Source organism: Ascaphus truei, chromosome 1 (assembly GCF_040206685.1).
Source record: "Ascaphus truei isolate aAscTru1 chromosome 1, aAscTru1.hap1, whole genome shotgun sequence".
In the NCBI taxonomy this organism is placed as follows: Eukaryota; Metazoa; Chordata; class Amphibia; order Anura; family Ascaphidae; genus Ascaphus; species Ascaphus truei.
This window is the reverse complement of record NC_134483.1, coordinates 116,337,495-116,355,320: the sequence shown is the minus strand read 5'-3', so window position 1 is coordinate 116,355,320 and position 17,826 is coordinate 116,337,495. Positions and strand designations below refer to the sequence as shown.

General features: G+C 45.1%; 1 protein-coding gene across 1 annotated transcript in view; it reads left to right on the top strand.

Moving 5' to 3' along the window:
• The first annotated feature begins 2,392 nt into the window (after positions 1-2,392).
• SLCO4C1 (solute carrier organic anion transporter family member 4C1) overlaps positions 2,393-17,826 on the top strand; it is a 67,724-nt gene continuing 52,290 nt past the window's right edge. Inside the window, exon 1 of the mRNA XM_075593549.1 lies at positions 2,393-2,824. Within this exon, the coding sequence (XP_075449664.1) occupies positions 2,572-2,824 (253 nt within the window). The 5' untranslated portion in view covers positions 2,393-2,571. The remainder of the gene's footprint in view (positions 2,825-17,826) is intronic.

Below are 17,826 nucleotides of genomic sequence, written 5' to 3'. Positions count from 1 at the left end.
CCCAATACATATATAAAACACCCCGACCCCCCCAATACATATAAAAAATACCCCAACCCCCCCAATACATATAAAAAATACCCCAACCCCCCCAATACATATAAAAAATACCCCAACCCCCCCCCAAAAATATAAAAATCAGACTTACCTGGGGGATGGTCTCAGGTCAGGCCTGGTGGCTGGGGGGGCAATGTGCCAGGGTCTGCAGAGGGTAGTTGTTAGGGGGGGGCAGTGACTGGCGGTACAGGGCGGGGGGCGGCGGAGCCCGTTGCAGCAGGGGGGGGGGCGGTTCTGCGGGGGGCAGGGCCGGTGGTACTACGGGAGGGGGGCCGGCCGCGGGGGATGGCGGTGCTGGGGGGGGCGGTAGCACCCTGGCGGCACTGCGCAGGCCCGGCGGCGCTGGGGGGTGGGCGCCACGGTGGTGGCAGTGTTGCGGGGGCAGCCTGGCGGCACTGCGGAGGCCCAGCGCGGCGACTAGCGGTGCTGGGGGGTGGGGAGGGGAGCGCCATGGTGGTGACTGCTGCGGGAGCACCCTGGCGGCACTGCGGGGGCCCGCTCATCGGCGGCAACGGGGAGAGGGTGACGGTACTTTTCGATGCTGCAGGGGCCCGGCGGCAAGCACCTGTTCCACGAGGGGATGGAAACAAAAGAAAACAGCGCACAACTCTGCAGCTGTAAAAGTTAGGTAGTAGCGCACACCTGTTCCACGAGGCTGCTCCCGCATGCGCCAGACCTCCTTCTCTCGCTGGCGCGCCGGAAGCTTACCCAGCTGCTGATTTCCGGCGCTGCCAATAGGGAGACCCGGCACAGAGTTTTTTTTCCCATTAACTGGCGAACTGGTGCCCTGCCGCGCAAGGGGCCCGTGCGGCCGGGGCCCCCTGACACATGGGGCCCGAGACGCCAGTGCCCTTTGTCCCCCCCTCTCTGCATGGAAGGGGGAACTGCTGCATGAGAGAGATACTGAAAACCCATCCTGTTTATGCTGTTGACAAATGCTCAATAAAGCATGCATCCAGTTAAAAGTTCCTGGCGCCCTTCTCTAATTATTCTACTCCTCACTACAAGCCTTGGCCTGGATCCACCAGAGAAGCCCTGAGATAAAAGGTAAAAACTGACTGAGCTTTGCTGAAGCAGGTAGAAACCCTGTCCGCAGTGTAAAGAGACTGAATATGTGTACACCCTATCTTCTGCAGCAGGGGGGTGGGGGGGTAGGGATGTTACATGTTAATGAGTAAAACATTTGCATGTCAGTTGTGCAATAGAACTCCCATAAGAATATATACCTGTCATCCACCCGTTAACTTACCGTACAATTAAACCCAATTAAGTATTTATATTTAACTGAGTTTTCATTAAACTATTGTAGTTTTGTAATAAACTCCCTGCTTTTGCATAATGCAGCTTGCAAGACAAGGAAGTACTTTAGATCTTGCGCTGGTGATACAAAACCACACAGAGATTCTGACATACATGAGGCAACACGGGCGTTACAGAGAACTTGACACCGGAACGTTGAGCGTGTGCATGAATACAAATGACCATAGCAGACAGTGCCTATGGAGAAGTAAATAATAGCGAATAACTAACTATCTGACAATTATTACTGGACGTTTTGATGCTTCTGCTTATCAGCATATGACATTGGCGAGATCCCAGTGCAGCTCTTCCTGGTCACGCTGAAGGCAGAGAGGTGTAAGGCTGCGTCCACGCTAGCGCTGAGTGCGCGGCGCTTGCCGAGTTTAGTTTCTGCAATTTAAATTGTCCCGTCCCTGCTCACGCGGTGCGGGCACGCACGCTCTCCCATGCTTGGTGCTTCAGGAGACAAAAGAAAAGAGAGTTTGAAGCGCGTTCAACATGCCCCCAATGCCCCCACTTGCAAAATAGACAGGACACCCGGCGCTCATGCTTGGAGAGCTGGTGACCTCACCGCTCTTAAGCATGAGCGCGGTCAACGACAGCGGGGTCGCAGCCTAAGCCCTTGCTTATAGTGCCGGCGACGGCGATGCGAATTCGTCCGAAAACAAACGCATTGCCGCCGCCGTGTGACGGCGACAAGCGACGGAGCGACGTTGCGGTCGCGAAAACCCGCTGCCGGCAAAATTTGAACAAATCAAATTGCGGGAATCCCGCGATGCGGCCGACCGGCGAAGCGACGGCGACGTCACCCATCGTATCGTTGTCGCCATCGGCAGCACTATAAGCGCAGCCTAAGGGATAACACAGGTGTTGTAGTTTGGGTGTACAGTGCGAGTACAGAAATGTAGCTACAGTACAGTAGGCGTTGTCTCACACTAGTCATGTGATCAATATTCCTAGGTACAACATGGAGGGAGGAGGCAGGGGTGTGGTCTGTCACTAAGGTGAGTTAACCCCAAAGTACAGCCTATTAAATTATGTTACCACACCTTCCTGTGATACAATAGTCTTACGGAGAGCACTTAGTCTTATTTCACTTGCCAAAGAGCGAGGCATCTGAAGCCTGCAGAGATAAACCATCAGAGGGAGTTTGCTGCCGCTGCACTGACATTTCCAGCTGTTCAGATCTCCTGACATTAGGCTTTGCGTGTCACCATGCACGACGGGATTGATAACCCCAGCTTCACCTCTGGCGGCGAAGAAGGTTTTAAATCATTTAATAAGGACAGTGCTGAGCTCCAGCACTCATCTGCAGAAAAGACCCCAAAAGACCACCCTCAGCCGGATGGGGAGCAGAAGTTCGAGGAGGGACCATGTGGGTGGGGCAGTTGTACACCACGTTTTCTGCAGCGCTGCAACAATCCAATCGGGTATTTGTGTATGTACAGCTTACTAGCTGTCATGCAAGGTAAGCGAGAAGCCTAGTGGCATTCCTTTCCCAATGTGCCCATCGTGGGACAATATATGATTATTGCAATTCGACTCCAGATGTGTTATAGAAAAGCATCAAATTAAACACAGCTAATGTGTTTTTGTGGGAAAATTCGAAGGAAAAAAATTGTTTGGATGCATGACCCCTTAAAAGTTGAGGGGCTTTTTATTAACATGTTCCTGTTGCTGAATAAATGCAAACATAGCAACAGAGGTATCCAACAAAATGCATCACAAAGCTTGTAAATCTCGTGCTATTTTCGCATCTGTTTTGCAGCAGAAATATTAAAAGCACCACTCACATTACTCAACATAGAGCAAAGCTTATTTCTGAAAATGATTCCAACGAGGAACAAGTGGGGTACAAGGAAACCCCCATTAGAAGTGCTGTAGAGAGGTGTCACTTTGCAGAAGTTACCAAGATGTCATTTGCAGGGAAACGTTCAAGCAACTTGTCGATTAACAGGTGCACGTGTATACAGTACTTTTTGATTTTCTACATATGCAAATAGAAGTGACACTTGCCCATTTGCTTCAATTTGCTGAAGATCCTTGTCCCCCACAAAAATTGGGGTAAATTGTGCTCTGTGGTTGATAGTTTTCGGTAAAGTTCAATATATTTGTTAACTACTGGAAAAGTCTAAAATTGCCCACATTTAATACTCATGCAAAGGTTTTACCCATTTGTAATAACAACTATTATTTTTTTTATGTAACTTTTGATTGTACCAAATACTGTACAAGTCTGTCTACAAAGAAACTTTGATAAGTGACACCCTCCTCTTCATTTCTGTCATTAAAAAAGATTCACAGCGGGTTAAGTTTTAAAGTCTCCTTGCTGCAAAACTGAGAGAAAAGTGGTGGGGAAAAAAATCTGCACCAGATTTATCAACAGCACAAATCCCATCGTGAACTATACATAATATTGATCAAATATTTTGTTGGTTTTGTTATTGTTTTGCCCCACTCTTGCAGGTGGGAGACATTGATACACATAGCAGCCCCAATCTGTGTGCCACCTGAAACTCTCAAGCACTTTACTGTGTGACTTAATGATTATGAGTAGCAGGTATTAGGTATCACAATTGTTTGTATACAGAGCATACTGTACATGTAAAGTGACCTCTGCTTAATCCATGTACTGTATACAAAAAAAACAGGTTTGTTATTTTGTGATAGAGTGTTATTCTTTACACTGTAATAGTGCCGATCAGAGCACTGTTGAATTGAAACTCCTATTTGCCACAATGGGATTTTTCATGCGTTGGTGCCCCGATTAGTTTAAGGAACCCCCTCTGCATCACAAAACAATAAAAAAACCTAGTACTTCTTTCTTCAGAGTTGAGTAATGTCATTTGAGCATTTATGTAAAGTATCTTTTGCAGGCACTAATTATTTGTTGTCAGTTCCAACGTCAGTCATCTGACATAAAACACTTTTGCATATGTTTTTGGAAGATGCATAATAGAACACTAGAAAAAAAGGAAGCGTAGAGGCTCAACAGATTTTATGAATGCAATGATTTATTTAAGCCAAATAAAGCTTCAATAAATTATTGCATTTATTAAATCTGTGGAGCCTCTTTTTGTGTATCCTGTACTTGGATTGCAGCGGGCCTTCCCTCATCGAGTTAGAGAGCACCGGTATCTCTTATTTATTGTTGATTATTGGTGTGCAACATTTTCCCACATTACATAATATAACAGTAGAGCAGTGGTTTTCAACCTTTTTTTGGTTAGGGAACCCAAGAATTTGATTTTGAAATTCTGGGGAACCGCAACCCTCGCCCCCTGTCTTTCATCCCCCCATCACTCCGCCCTGTTTCCCCCATCTCTCCCCCCCTCCCCCATCGCCCCGTCTCTCCCCCCCTCCCCCATCGCCCCGTCTCTCCCCCTTCACTCTCCCCATTACGCTCGGGCACACGCTCTCCCACTTACACACACACACTCCCACTTGCACACACTCACAAACACCCTCTCACACACACTCCCACTTACACACACACACACACACACACACACACACACACACACACACACACACACACACACACACACACACACACACACACACACACACACACACACACACACACACACACACACACACACACCTCTGTTTCAGGAGTGAAGATCTTGAACACACCCCCTCCGGGGTCTCTGCTATGTGGGGGTGCCATCGCGCAGCCGGTCCTAGGATAGCTGGGAGAGTTGTCACGGCTCTCTCCCCCTGGCGGCCGCGGAACCCCTGAGGTGTGCTCGCGGAACCCCGGTTGAAAATCATTGCACTAGGGCATTCCCTACAACAGTACCTATTTAGCATGTACTGTACTTGTGTTTATGTCCTGTACCTATTAAATTGAGCTGTACCTTCTGTATTGTACCTATTTCTGCCAATGGCTGGTGCTAAAGATGCAAAAAATTAAAGCAGCTGATTTTAATTATCCAGACATAGACTGGGGCAATGAGATTAGTATTATAACAAAACGAAACAGGTTTTTGGGGTGTTTAACAATTACATGACCCACATTATTGAGGAACCAACCAGGAGATTGGCGTTACTGGATTTGGTAATATCAAACTATGTACAAGTACATTGTACAAATATTCAAGTCCGGAAACATTTGAGTAACAGTGATCATAACATGGTCTCATTTGAAATAAATTATCATAAACCATATTACTTGGGTTCAGCAAAGACTTTAAACTTTAGAAAGGCAGGTTTTACTAAACTGAGGACTAATTACAAGGAATAAATTGGGATGATTTTTTAGCGGGGAGAATTGTGGAAGATAAATTGACAGTCTTTAAAATATTGTTAGAAAAGCACAATTATCAGTGTATATAGTATACCCTTGGGTAATAAATATAAAAGAAATAAGTCTAAACCAATGTGGCTAAATAAACAGGTAGGGGAGGAAATGGAAAAGAAGAGGAAGCCATTAAGATTCGTAGGGCCTCATTCTAGTAGCTTCAATAAAATCACTGCCATATCGAACGTTTTGGCATCACCTACCTCACGGCCTGACATTTATGTTATCATGGTATTCAGAAAGAGTTATCTTAAGTCAGAAACCGTGAGGTAGGAAAATGTCATACCGCTCGAGTCAGCAGTGTCTTTGGCTGTGACTTTTTCTAAGTTCTGTCTCTGCGATCTGCCTGCAGTCTAATAGCTGCACAGAGAGAGAGAGCTGCATCTCCCTGCACAGCTCTTACTGGTGATCGCACTGTTTTTATTTTAATAACACAGTATTGAAGCAGAGGTCTACAGGGGCTGAACCGCCTTCATTTCAGATAAAGAAAAAAATAGCGGAGCACTGCAAAAAACGCTGTTAAGGAAGCTAGACAAAGGTAGCCGTTCAAAAAAAAAATCTTAATTGGAAGTACAACCACCCCGCAGTCAGCTCTGATACGTTTCGTACCTGTTGGTACTTTGTCAAACATGACTGATGTTTTTTCTTTTGTTTGTATTTTCACATGTACCTTGATCTAAGTTTGTGCTTCATATTTGCTGCTATCTTACCCTGTGGATGTTGGGAAACATCTTGATCTGAGCTGCATCTTGCCCAAGGTTTTTTGTATAAATTATCAATATTGATTCACATTTATTATCACTTTTGTCCTTTTCAAGGGACCTTAATCACTTGATTTAAATTGCTTTGCGCTTGTTCTCTACTCCCCCCTCCCCGTGACTGAGGATGAGGTCTCTATGCTCCTCATCATCTCACCCTACAATCTGTCCCCTTGATCCTATTCCCTTACAGCTCCTTTACACCCTTTCTGACCCACTAAGCCCCACCCTATCTCACCTTTTTAACCTCTCTCTTACCTCTGGCACATTTCCATTTTCTTTTAAACATGCACTCCTCACGCCCATTCTAAAGAAACCCTCACTTGACTCAGCCAGTCCCCTTTGCCTCCAAGCTACTTGAGCAAATTGTATACAACCACCTGACTCTCTCTACTCCAATTCCCTGCTTCACTCTTTACAACAGTGATGTGAGGGAGATGGGACATGCAGGGGGGTGGGGGGTTGAGGAGAGGAAGATGGGACATGCAGGGGGGGGGGGGTGATGTGAGGGAGATGGGACATGCAGGGGGTGTGATGTGAGGGAGATGGGACATGAAGGGGGGTGATGTGAGGGAGATGGGACATGCAGGGGGGGTGATGTGAGGGACATGTAAGGGGGGGGTGATGTGAGGGACATGCAGGGGGGGTGATGTGAGGGAGATGCGGGGGGGGGGGTGATATGAGGTGTGCTGGGGGAGATATGATGATGATTTTACCCTGATGATTTAAAAATAAAAAATAAAAATATGTATTGGGGGGGGGGGGGGGGGGTCTTTTAAAAATGTATTGAGGCGGTGGAGGTCTTTTTAAAATGTATTGAGGCGGTGCGGGTCTTTTAAAAATGTATTGCGGTGGTGGGGGTCTTTTAAAAATGTATTGGCGGTGGCAGGGTATTTTTATTAAGTATTCCGGGGTGGTTTTTTTTGGTATGTATTTTGTGGGGGGGATTGAGTGATAGTGGGGTAATTGACGGAAGGCAGGAGCGAGTGAGAGGAGGGGGGGGGAGTGAGTGAGGAAAAGAGGGAGTAAGAGTGAGATGCAGGGGAGATAAATACATGCGGGAGGGGGAAAAGAGTGGGTGAGACAGAGGAGAGAGAAATGGGAGGGTGGGAAATAGAGGTGGCTCATGAGGGGTGAAATAAACCGAAGGACGCGCTTATAGTGCCGGCGACGCTGAAGTAAGGCTGCGGTTGCTAGAAAAATCAAAATGAAGTGACTTCCAGCGATCGCGACAAAGCCGCCGCGCCATCCTTTCACTCCAACTATAAGCGCACGCGACGGCGTCAATACATTTGTTTTGACGCGATGTTGCCAGCACTATAAACGCAGCCTAATATGTGTCAGCCAGTTAGGGGTTCCCCGAGATTTTTCGAAATACTTCAAGGGTTCCTCCAAACAAAAAAGGTTGGGAATCACTGCTTTACAACCTGATTTCAATCCTCTACACTCCACTGAAACAGCACTAACGAAAGTGTAAAATGACCTACTCACAGCTAAATCACTTCTCCCTACTAATTCTCCTGGATCTCTCTGCTGTCTTCAACACTTTTGATCACCACCTTCTCCGCAAAATTCTCCACCTTCTCCGCAATTGAACTCAGTGACGCTACCTTCTCCTGGCTAATGCCCTAACTTTCCAACCACTCATTCAGTGTTTCCTTCTGTGGTGTCTCTTCGTCATCACTTCCTCTCTCAGTTGGAGTCCCACAAGGTTCTGTCCTTGGCCCTCTGCTCTTCTCACACCTCTTCTCTTGGTGAATTAATAAAATAATTTGGCTTTCAGTATCATTTTTATGGCAATGACACCCCCATTTACCTCTCCTAACCTGACCTCTACCTCTCTCCTGTCCCCATTTGTCTCTCTGCATTCTTCTCCTGGATGTCTCACGGTTACCTGAAGCTTAACATGTCCATACAGAATTAATATGCTTTCCCTCTTCCACCACTACTGACACTTTCACTCACTCAATAAAACCAATGTCATCAACACCTCAAGCCCGCTGTCTAGGGGTCATCTTTGACTCTGATCTCTCCTTCATTCCTCACATTCAGTCTCTCATGGAGGTCTACCATCTCCACCTTTTGATATACATCATTTCCTCACTCATGATAAAATCCTAATTCACTCACTCATTATGTCCCTCCTCGACTACTGCTGCTGCCACACTCAGTTACCTCACTCACCGCTCCACTTATGCTGCTCCAGTATACATAACCCAACACTGGCTTCCCATAGCATCTAGAATTACATTTAAAACCCTAGTAATGACTTACAAAGTTCTCAACAACGATGCCCCCCCCCCCCTGACATCTCAGCCCTCATCCCCAAATACATACCTAAACAGCCCCTACATTCTACTCACAATATCTGCCTTTCCTCCTTCCTTATTACCTCCTCTCACTCCTGCCTGCAAGACTTTGCCTGTGCTGCCCCTACTATTAGACTCTCCCCCAACTTTAAAATATTTAAAGAGTCTCTGAAAACTCACCTTTTCATGGAAAACTATCTGGCATACCTCTAACATCCAACCTCCTCCAACCCCATTGGGACCAGCTGTGCGGCTGGACCAATCTCCACCTTATATACTGTAACACCCCCAACCCCCAAACCTTAATGGAATCAGCTGTCAGGCTGTGCCATATTCCAACCTGAGATACACTCCATCTTACATTGAGCAGCCCCTTTACCTTCTTGTTTCAACATTGTCCCTCATTCTCTCTAGATTGTAAGCTCTCAGGAGCAGAGCTCTCATTACCTCTTGTATCTGTTTGTTCATGTTGGTCCTCACTTGTACAGTATGTAACAGGTTTTTTTGTAATATACATAACCTCTGTACCCCATTGTGCCACGCTACGGAATATGTTGGCGCTTTACAAATAAACGATAATAATTATGCGCCAAAAGAAATACAAAAATATATATTTTCTCTGTTAAAATAAAAGGATGGCATGAATTCTGCATTCCCTACAGCAGGGGTGCGCAAACTGGGGGGCGCGAGTTTTTCCCGCGGGGGCACGGCGGTTGCAGAGGCCCCGCGCTCTTCCCAAAGGCATTTAAATGAAATGCCAGGGACCGCACGATGCCTCTGCAACTCAACTTACCGAGATTCAGAGGCTTGGTGTGACGAGACGCCATGGCAATGCGGCGTCAAATGACGCCACGGGGCCTTGTGACGTGACATCACATAACCCCGTGGCGTCATTTGATGCCCGTCGCCATGGCAACGTGGCGTCAAATGACGCCGGCAAAAAAGGTAAGCGGGGCGCAGGCACTGGGGGGAAGAGGCAGTGTAGCACAGCTCCAAAGGTTTACGCATCCCTGCCCTACAGCAGTGATTGTGCCATAATGTATATATCTTTCTAAGACATTAGAAGGTGGAAAGACAGGTTCTCTAAAGAAAGGAGAGATGATAAACAATTGAGGGATTGTGAAACATACCTCCTATTTATGCAAGTGGCTGTTGTGCTGTACAAGGAGATCCACATTGCATTTCTCATTTTTCGGGTCAAGTATTCTTATTCATTTAATAAATGAATGATAATCCAGAAGAGTAGTTAGTGATTAATGCGCTCCAGCGCTGGATCCATATGATTGATGTAATACAAATAAATTCACAGACTGGGGCTAGTGAGGTTAGTGAAGATGCAAAATCCTCTGTGGGGCCAATTGTTCCCTGAAGATGAGACTGTAAGTGTAGCCCCATATATTCCTCATGGGGATGGTCCCTTGAATGGATTGTGGTTGAAATAAAGTCAAAAGTACTTACTTATTGCCCCAATCTGAGTGTCCTGGGTGGCGTGCAGCCGAGTAGAAATGCTGGTAAGCGTAGAGAAGAGAGGCGAACTGGCGCACAGCCAAAATAGTGGGTCACCAATGCGTGGTTGAAGTATACTTGGTTGAAGTATACACTTGATAAAGTGTACTGTTGTACACGAAACGCGTAGGAGGGTACCTACCTCCGCTTGCTTTTATGGATCAATAAAGAATTATACTTCAACCACGCATTGGTGAGCCACTCTTTTGGCTGTGCGCCAGCCAGTTCGCCTCTCTTCTCTAATAAATGAATGATACACTTAATATCACAGTGTGTGGATGCTGGTTGTGGGGGAAATACATATTTTGAATGTTCATGTTTAACCAGTAGCTTTAATAGTGCATATAAAATTCCTACCTTCAAATTCAACAAAACTTTTAAAAAACAGAAAGTTTGCATTCCGGTTCTTTTCTTATTTTTTTTTTTATAGTTTCCAAACAACACAAGCACTGTTGATACTCAGTACACCTCTGCCCGCCAACGTTTTAGAATACAAGCAGCACACAGGCCTCACTGCCTTCACTAATATGCAGTAGGAATCTACAGATCATTTATCAGGATTGAACCATGGACTCCGTGGCATCTACAACAACTACAACATATACAACATCAACAAAAACAATGTCTGGACTAACAACTTCAACAATTATAGGTGTCAGATTTGCATCAATCAGCTACATGTATGTAACCCCTTAAACATGTCACTGGCAAACTTTGACCCCGGGAGGGTTAACACCTTTCAAACGAAATAAACTGCTTGGTAATGACGATAATGAATGTTTCAACTCTTATCTTCCTTAGCATCTGAAATAAAAATAGCAATAAGCAGTCAAAGGTTAACTAATGTTTCAATCATTTTCCTATGTAGAAGGTGCAGGTTCACTCAAAATAAATATTTGGAATTTGAATATAATAATATGTGGGTGGTGGAGAGGTGCAGAGTGTTTTGTGTGTGTGTGTCTGCAGTGTGTGGGTTTATAGGGGGACTGCAGTGGGTGTAGGGGGGGGGCTGCTGGTGTGTGGATGTATAGGGGGCAGCAGGCTGTTTTGTTGATGTGTGTCTGCAGTGTGTTTTATGGATGTAGAGGGGGGCTGCAGTGGGTGTAAAGGGTGGAGGGCTGCAGAGTGTGTTTTGGTGTGTGTGTGTGTCTGCAGTTTTGTGGGTTTACTTTGGGCTGCACTGGGTGTAGAGGTAGGGTGACCAGATTTTGAATATAAAAAACCGGGAAATAAAAAAAGTATTAATACAACAAGTGACATTACTAAAAAATTAATATTATAATGATATTTATCTAATAGTGTCACCATTGATGCTGTATTATTCATTCTACCTCTTCCCATTCTCTCTCTACCGTCTCCCCCATTCTCTCTATCCCTCCCCTCCCCCATTTTCTCTCACCATCCACACCATTTTCTCTCACCTGCACCCAGTCTCTCTCTCCCTTCCCTCCCCCCCATTCTCTCTCCCTTCCCTCCCCCCATTCTCCCTCCCTTTCCTCCCCCCATTCTCCCTCTCCCTTCCCATCCACCATTCTCTCCTTTTCCTCCCCTTTCCCACCCATTCTCCCTTCCCTCCCCACCCCGCATTCTCTCGCTCTCTCCCTCCACTCCTCCATTCTCTCTCTCACTCCCCTCCTCTATTCTCTATCTCCCCCCACCATTCTCTCTCCCCTCCATTCTCGCGCCCCCCTCCATTCTCTCTCTGACCTACACAGACACACAGACACTGACCAGTGCAGAGACTCACACAGCCACTGATCTGCACAGACACTTACACTGCCCATGACCTACTCACACAGCCACTGACATGCACACACAGACCTGCAGACACTCACACGGCCACTGACCTACACAGAGACACACACAGCCACTGTCCTGCACACACTGACCTGCACAGACAGACCTGCACACACAGACCTGCACAGACACTCACACAGCCACTGATCTGCACAGACAGACCTGCACACACAGACCTGCACAGACACTCACACAGCCACTGACCTGCACACACAGACCTGAACAGACACTCACACAGCCACTGAGACACCGACACACACACAGACAGACACACAGAGACCCACAGAGAGATACACACACACACAGAGACACACACACAGAGACAGACCCACACACAGAGAGACACACACAGAGACACACAGACACACACACACACAGCGAGAGAGAGAGAGAGACACACACACACACAGAGACACACACATAAAGAGAGAGACACACACACAGACAGACAGACAGACAGACAAACAGACCGACACACACAGAGACACACACACACACAGAGACAGACACACACACAGAGACACACACACACACACACACACATAGAGACACGCACACACACACACAGACACACAAACACACACACACGCACACACACACACAGACACACAAACACACACACACACACACACAAAGAGAGACACACACACACACAAACACACAGAGACACACACACAGAAACACACAAACACACACACACACACACACGCACATAGGGACACACAGACACACAGTCCCACATGCACCAGCTCTATGAGTAGCAGCCATGCAGGCGCCCCCTGTAGCTATAACTGCATGTTTCTCTCTCCATTTTTCTAGCTCTGTTCCTGCCGATCCTGGCCCCTCACGCTCCAGGCCCCGCCCGCTCATGCTCCAGGCCCCACCCCCTTTTTCTCTGCATCGGAAACCGGGGACATTTCAAATATTTTAAAATAATTGTCGGGACATGTGCAGTAATCTGGGACTGTCCCGGCTAAACCGGGACATCTGGTCACCATATCTAGAGGGGGGGGCTGCTGTGTGTGTTGTGTGTGTGTTTTGTGAGTGTAGAGGGTGGACGAGAGCTGCAGAGTGTGTTTTGTGGGTGTAGAGGGGGGGCTGCAGAGTGTGTTTGTGTATATAGAGGGGGGTTGCACAATATGTGTGTTTGTATGTGTATAGAGGGTGGGGACTGCAGAGTGTGTGTGTATAGAGGGGGGCTGTGTGTATGTAGAATTTCATTTTAATAAACACATGCAGTAAAAGCAAAAGAATGTTGACGATCATGCTGAATCAATATGACTACAAAAGTGTCTATCTTTTTTATGAAAAATGTAAAAAATAAAAATAAATAAGCCTTCATTTAGCCTATTATAGTAATAATTCCCTCAGCAGGGCATTACTGGCCAATAATTCCCTGGCTGGGTTAAAGTCCCTGGGCTTCACCTCAGGCCTTCATCTCTTCCAGCCAGGGCATTATTGGCCAGTAATACCCATTTCTCCTAGGATTAATAATTATAGGCTAAACTGTTAAATTCCGGACATTGTTGAAATGCCTGCTCTCTGATTAGTCAAAATTCCGGGCATTATTCATTCAGTAATGAGCCTGGAATTTTTGGCACCCTGCCAAGTTTTTATTTCCAGCCAATCAGCTTTCACTTGTTAGAGCAGCACTGAGACAGGTGAGGTGATTGGACAAGAGGTAGCATCTAGACACTGACTCCTCCCCCTCACTGCCTACAGAGAGCTCTGTGCAGGACACAACGAGGAGGGAGAGTTTGTGTTTGTTTATGTGTCTGTCTGTGTTTGTGTGTAGATGCAGAGTTTGTTTGCTTGTGTAGCTGCAGTTTGTTTGTGTGTGTGTGTAGCTGCAGAGTTTGTGTTTGTGTGTAGTTGCATTTAGTGTATGTATGTGTGTAGCTGCAGTTTGTTTATAAGTGTGTTACTGTAGTGGCAGAGTTTGTGCATGTGTGTAGCGGCAGAGTTTGTGTGTGTGTGTGTGTGTAGATGCAGAGTTTGTGTGTAGCTGCAACTTGTGTGTGTGTGTATGTGTAGCTGCAGAGTTTGTGTGTGTGTGTAGCTGCAGAGTTTGTGTGTGTGTGTAGCTGCAGAGTTTGTGTTTGTGTGTGTGTAGCTGCAGTTTGTGTATGTGTGTGTGTAGCTGCAGAGTTTTATATTTTATAAATAAATAAATAATGATGTCAAGGCTTTCTATAAACTGCCAAAGTGAGTTTCCTTGCACCAGAAGCCACTATGTCTTCTTCTGATGACATCAAGGCTTTCCATTGGATGCTGAAGCGAGGCTGCTGACCCCAATTATTCTTCTCCAGTGGTTATAAGCATCAGTATCTTAGGATCTGAGCAGTACTCATATGTTGGAACGCTGCAGATCAGCTCAGAAGACCCCCTAATGAATGTAAAAAGAAAGCACAGATTTCTTCTTTTAAAGTTGGGAAGTGACAAGATGTACCAATTTAAAGATTTGAGTTCTACATGCTCAATTCATTAGATTGAGACAGATACTGTAAAATATACCAAAATATTGTTTAGGCACCAATAAAGGTCTGTGATGACTATTTGGGGGTTATGCTTTAAACTGTGATAGTGCCGATCATGGCACTATTGCAGTTTAATGAATAATCCTTCTTGAGTCACAACACAGATATTTGTTTGCAGATAGATTATATACAGGTAGTTAAAGTACATTGTAGACAATGTTGAAAAAAGACTTACGGTATGTCCATCAAGTTCAACCTATGCTAAATTTAGACGACAGATTCCATATTTGTATTTACAGTATTTTGATCCAGAGGAAGACTAAGAAAAAACCCCAGTGAAACATCATCCAATGCTTTCTCATAAGGGGAAAATTAAATTCCTTTCTGACTCCAAATAATGGCAATCAGATTTCTCCCTGAATTAACACCCTTTCCATGTTTACCTACTTATTTGGTATATCCCTGTATACCTTTCCTTTCTAAAATCACAGTCTCCACGGGTAGTGAATTCCACATTTTAATTGCCCTTAATGTAAAGAACCCTTTCATTTGTTTCTGGTGAAATCGTCTTTCCTCCAACCTTAAGGTATGACCCTGTGTCCTTTGTACTTCCCTTGGGATGAATAGTTCTTTTGAAAGCTCCTTGTATTGTCCCTGAACATATTTGTATATAGTATTTTACTGTGTATTTTTGTCATATTGGATGTAGCATTGGGCTTCTCTGTCGATTGTTGTATACATTTGCCACGCTCAATAGCTCTCCTTTTTGACACATATACATATATATTTTGTGGGGGCTCAGGGGTTCCCAAAAAGAGCTTGCTGGGGTTCTGTGTGTTGTTTGTTAATTTATTTTCAGCTGTCTCAGCTGTTGGAGGTTAGTGGCTCCTCCTTCCCAGGTTTTAAGCCCGCCCCCCCCCACTTCCCAAGTCAGCAGGTTCTTTTCATTTTACTGGATATAGATCCAATGTTGGCCTATCTCCCTCCTAATAGAGCTAAATGAGAATTTTAATCCTAATAGAGTTATATTAGTATTGTATCTGGTAGTATTAAGACATGGGAACAGGGTCTGCCTTGTTGTGGCTCACGGGCTTACAATGCTTTGGCCAAAGGATTAAACTAATTGACCCTTTTCAAGAGAATATATAAGTATTTTACTGTGGTTTTTTTTGTCATATTTGATGTAGCATTGGGCTTCTCTGTCGCTTGTTGTATTTATATATGTATATGAACACAAAAGAAGAAAAAGAAACCTCACGAAAAGCACTCAGACATTTAATACAAAATAATGATAAATTTATTGAATCAATATATAAAGAAAAAACAGGAAAACTGACTGAAACCCTAACTACTGGACTCTAAGAAATGTCAATGGAAAAAATAATAAAAAGGGGTCTAGCTCATAAAACACAGAAATAGGGAGAAAAATAAACAAAATCTCAATCTATAAAACCACCATGGGGACAGAAGTACCCATAGTGATTAACAACCGGCCAGTCATACAATGAGGAAATGATATGAGATAACAATAAAGGCAAATGCCCTAAACTCCAAACTGTGTAAAAAAAAAGTGTGATGAAAGCCCATCAGGAAAATTGTCAAGAGACACAGATAAACAGAATCATGACACAACAATCACGCTGAACATGTCTAAACACATATATGAAGTACTGTGATGAACCCCTCTATAACATAGTGCTACAAATGTAGCTCACATGAACAGGGGAGAAAGGAGCAGGAAAAATAATTCAGTAACCCAAACATAAACCTACAGTACAATAACATGCAGGAGACTGGTCATACATCTGATAGAAAATTAAATGCCAGTACAGTAACTGGTATGTACTGCAGTAGCATATATATGAACCAGAGTAAGGGATATACTCAACTCCTAACAGTGCTTGGATGGTCAAAGTTCAGTGTAGCATAACATCCTAGACGGGGGGTATATATATATGTATATAGCATGAAGATTCCATGAGGAAGAAAAGCGGAGCACAGCAAGAAGAATGGGGGCTACACACATTTTAAAAACACTCTTTGACAAAGGGCTCCTGCCCGAAACACGTTAGAGATTTGACCTGCTTTTTTACCAAGGTGCTCACCATGGATTAAAGTTGTTTTTAACCTCATACTAATTGGTGTGTAGCCCCCATTCTTCTTGCTGTGCTCCGCTTCTCTTCCTCGTGGAATCTTCTTGCTGTCCTGCACATCAAGCGTGATGCACACCGACGGATCAACCGCTTCTGAAATGTGAGTACTCCTCTCTTTATACTAAGGATTGGAAGCGTATTTCTTATTACGGAATTAGTGCCATTCTCCAGGGTGACAACATTGGACAGTGGTATTCTTTTATGCTCATTCACCTTTGAATTTATCATTGGAGTTCATATGCCACATGTCCTTACACAAGGGAGATTAAACAGGCACACTGGATCTCATGATACTCACGTGGCTGGATAAGGTTGTTCCCCAGACCCATGATTAACACTTCTCAAGACATTATTGTATTATTGTGTCTCAACATTGCTGAGCACCGAATTTTGGAACTCTTCCTGTCTTTGTTCACTATTTATGTATATAGTTATCATATACCCTCTTAGATGCCTCATTTCTAATGTAAATAAATCTAGTTTAGCTAGCCTCTCCTCATAAATTAGATTATCCATCCCCTTTATTAATTTGGTGGCTATTCTCTGCACTTTTTATAGTTCCACAATGCTTTTTTTATGGAGGGATGCCTGAACCTGTAATCAATAGTGAAGGTGTGGTCGTACTAATACTTTATAGAGGGGCATAATTATGTTTACTTCCCCTCCATCCATTTCCCGTTTAATGTAAAATAAGATCGTATTTGCTTTTGCTGCAACTGCATGACTTTAACCACAATTTCTAAGCCTGCTGTTAACAAACACTCCTAAATCCTTCTCCATCAAGGATTCCCTGAATTTATCCCCATTTAATTTGTATATCACCACCTGTTTATTCTTGCTTCCCAAATGTATAATCTTAGGCCTCGGTCCCGCTGCGCTCGTTGGCGCGGGCGGCCACACGCGAGTACCCCACCAGCAGGGGAATCCTCCCGAGCCGGTCCCGGTCCCCCCTGGCGGCACAGCGCACTACACGCTGTGGCGCGTCAGCCGCTATGGGACACAAGAAAATGGTGTTTCCTAGCGTTGACGCGTCACGTGGTGTGGCTGTGAGCCAATGAGGAGGGGAGGCTTCGGGAGGATGAGAGGCTTCGGGAGGAGGAGAGGCTTCGGGGAGCGGGGAGGAGCGGGGAGTGAAAGCAGCGTGACTGTCTGTGTGTGTATGTGTGT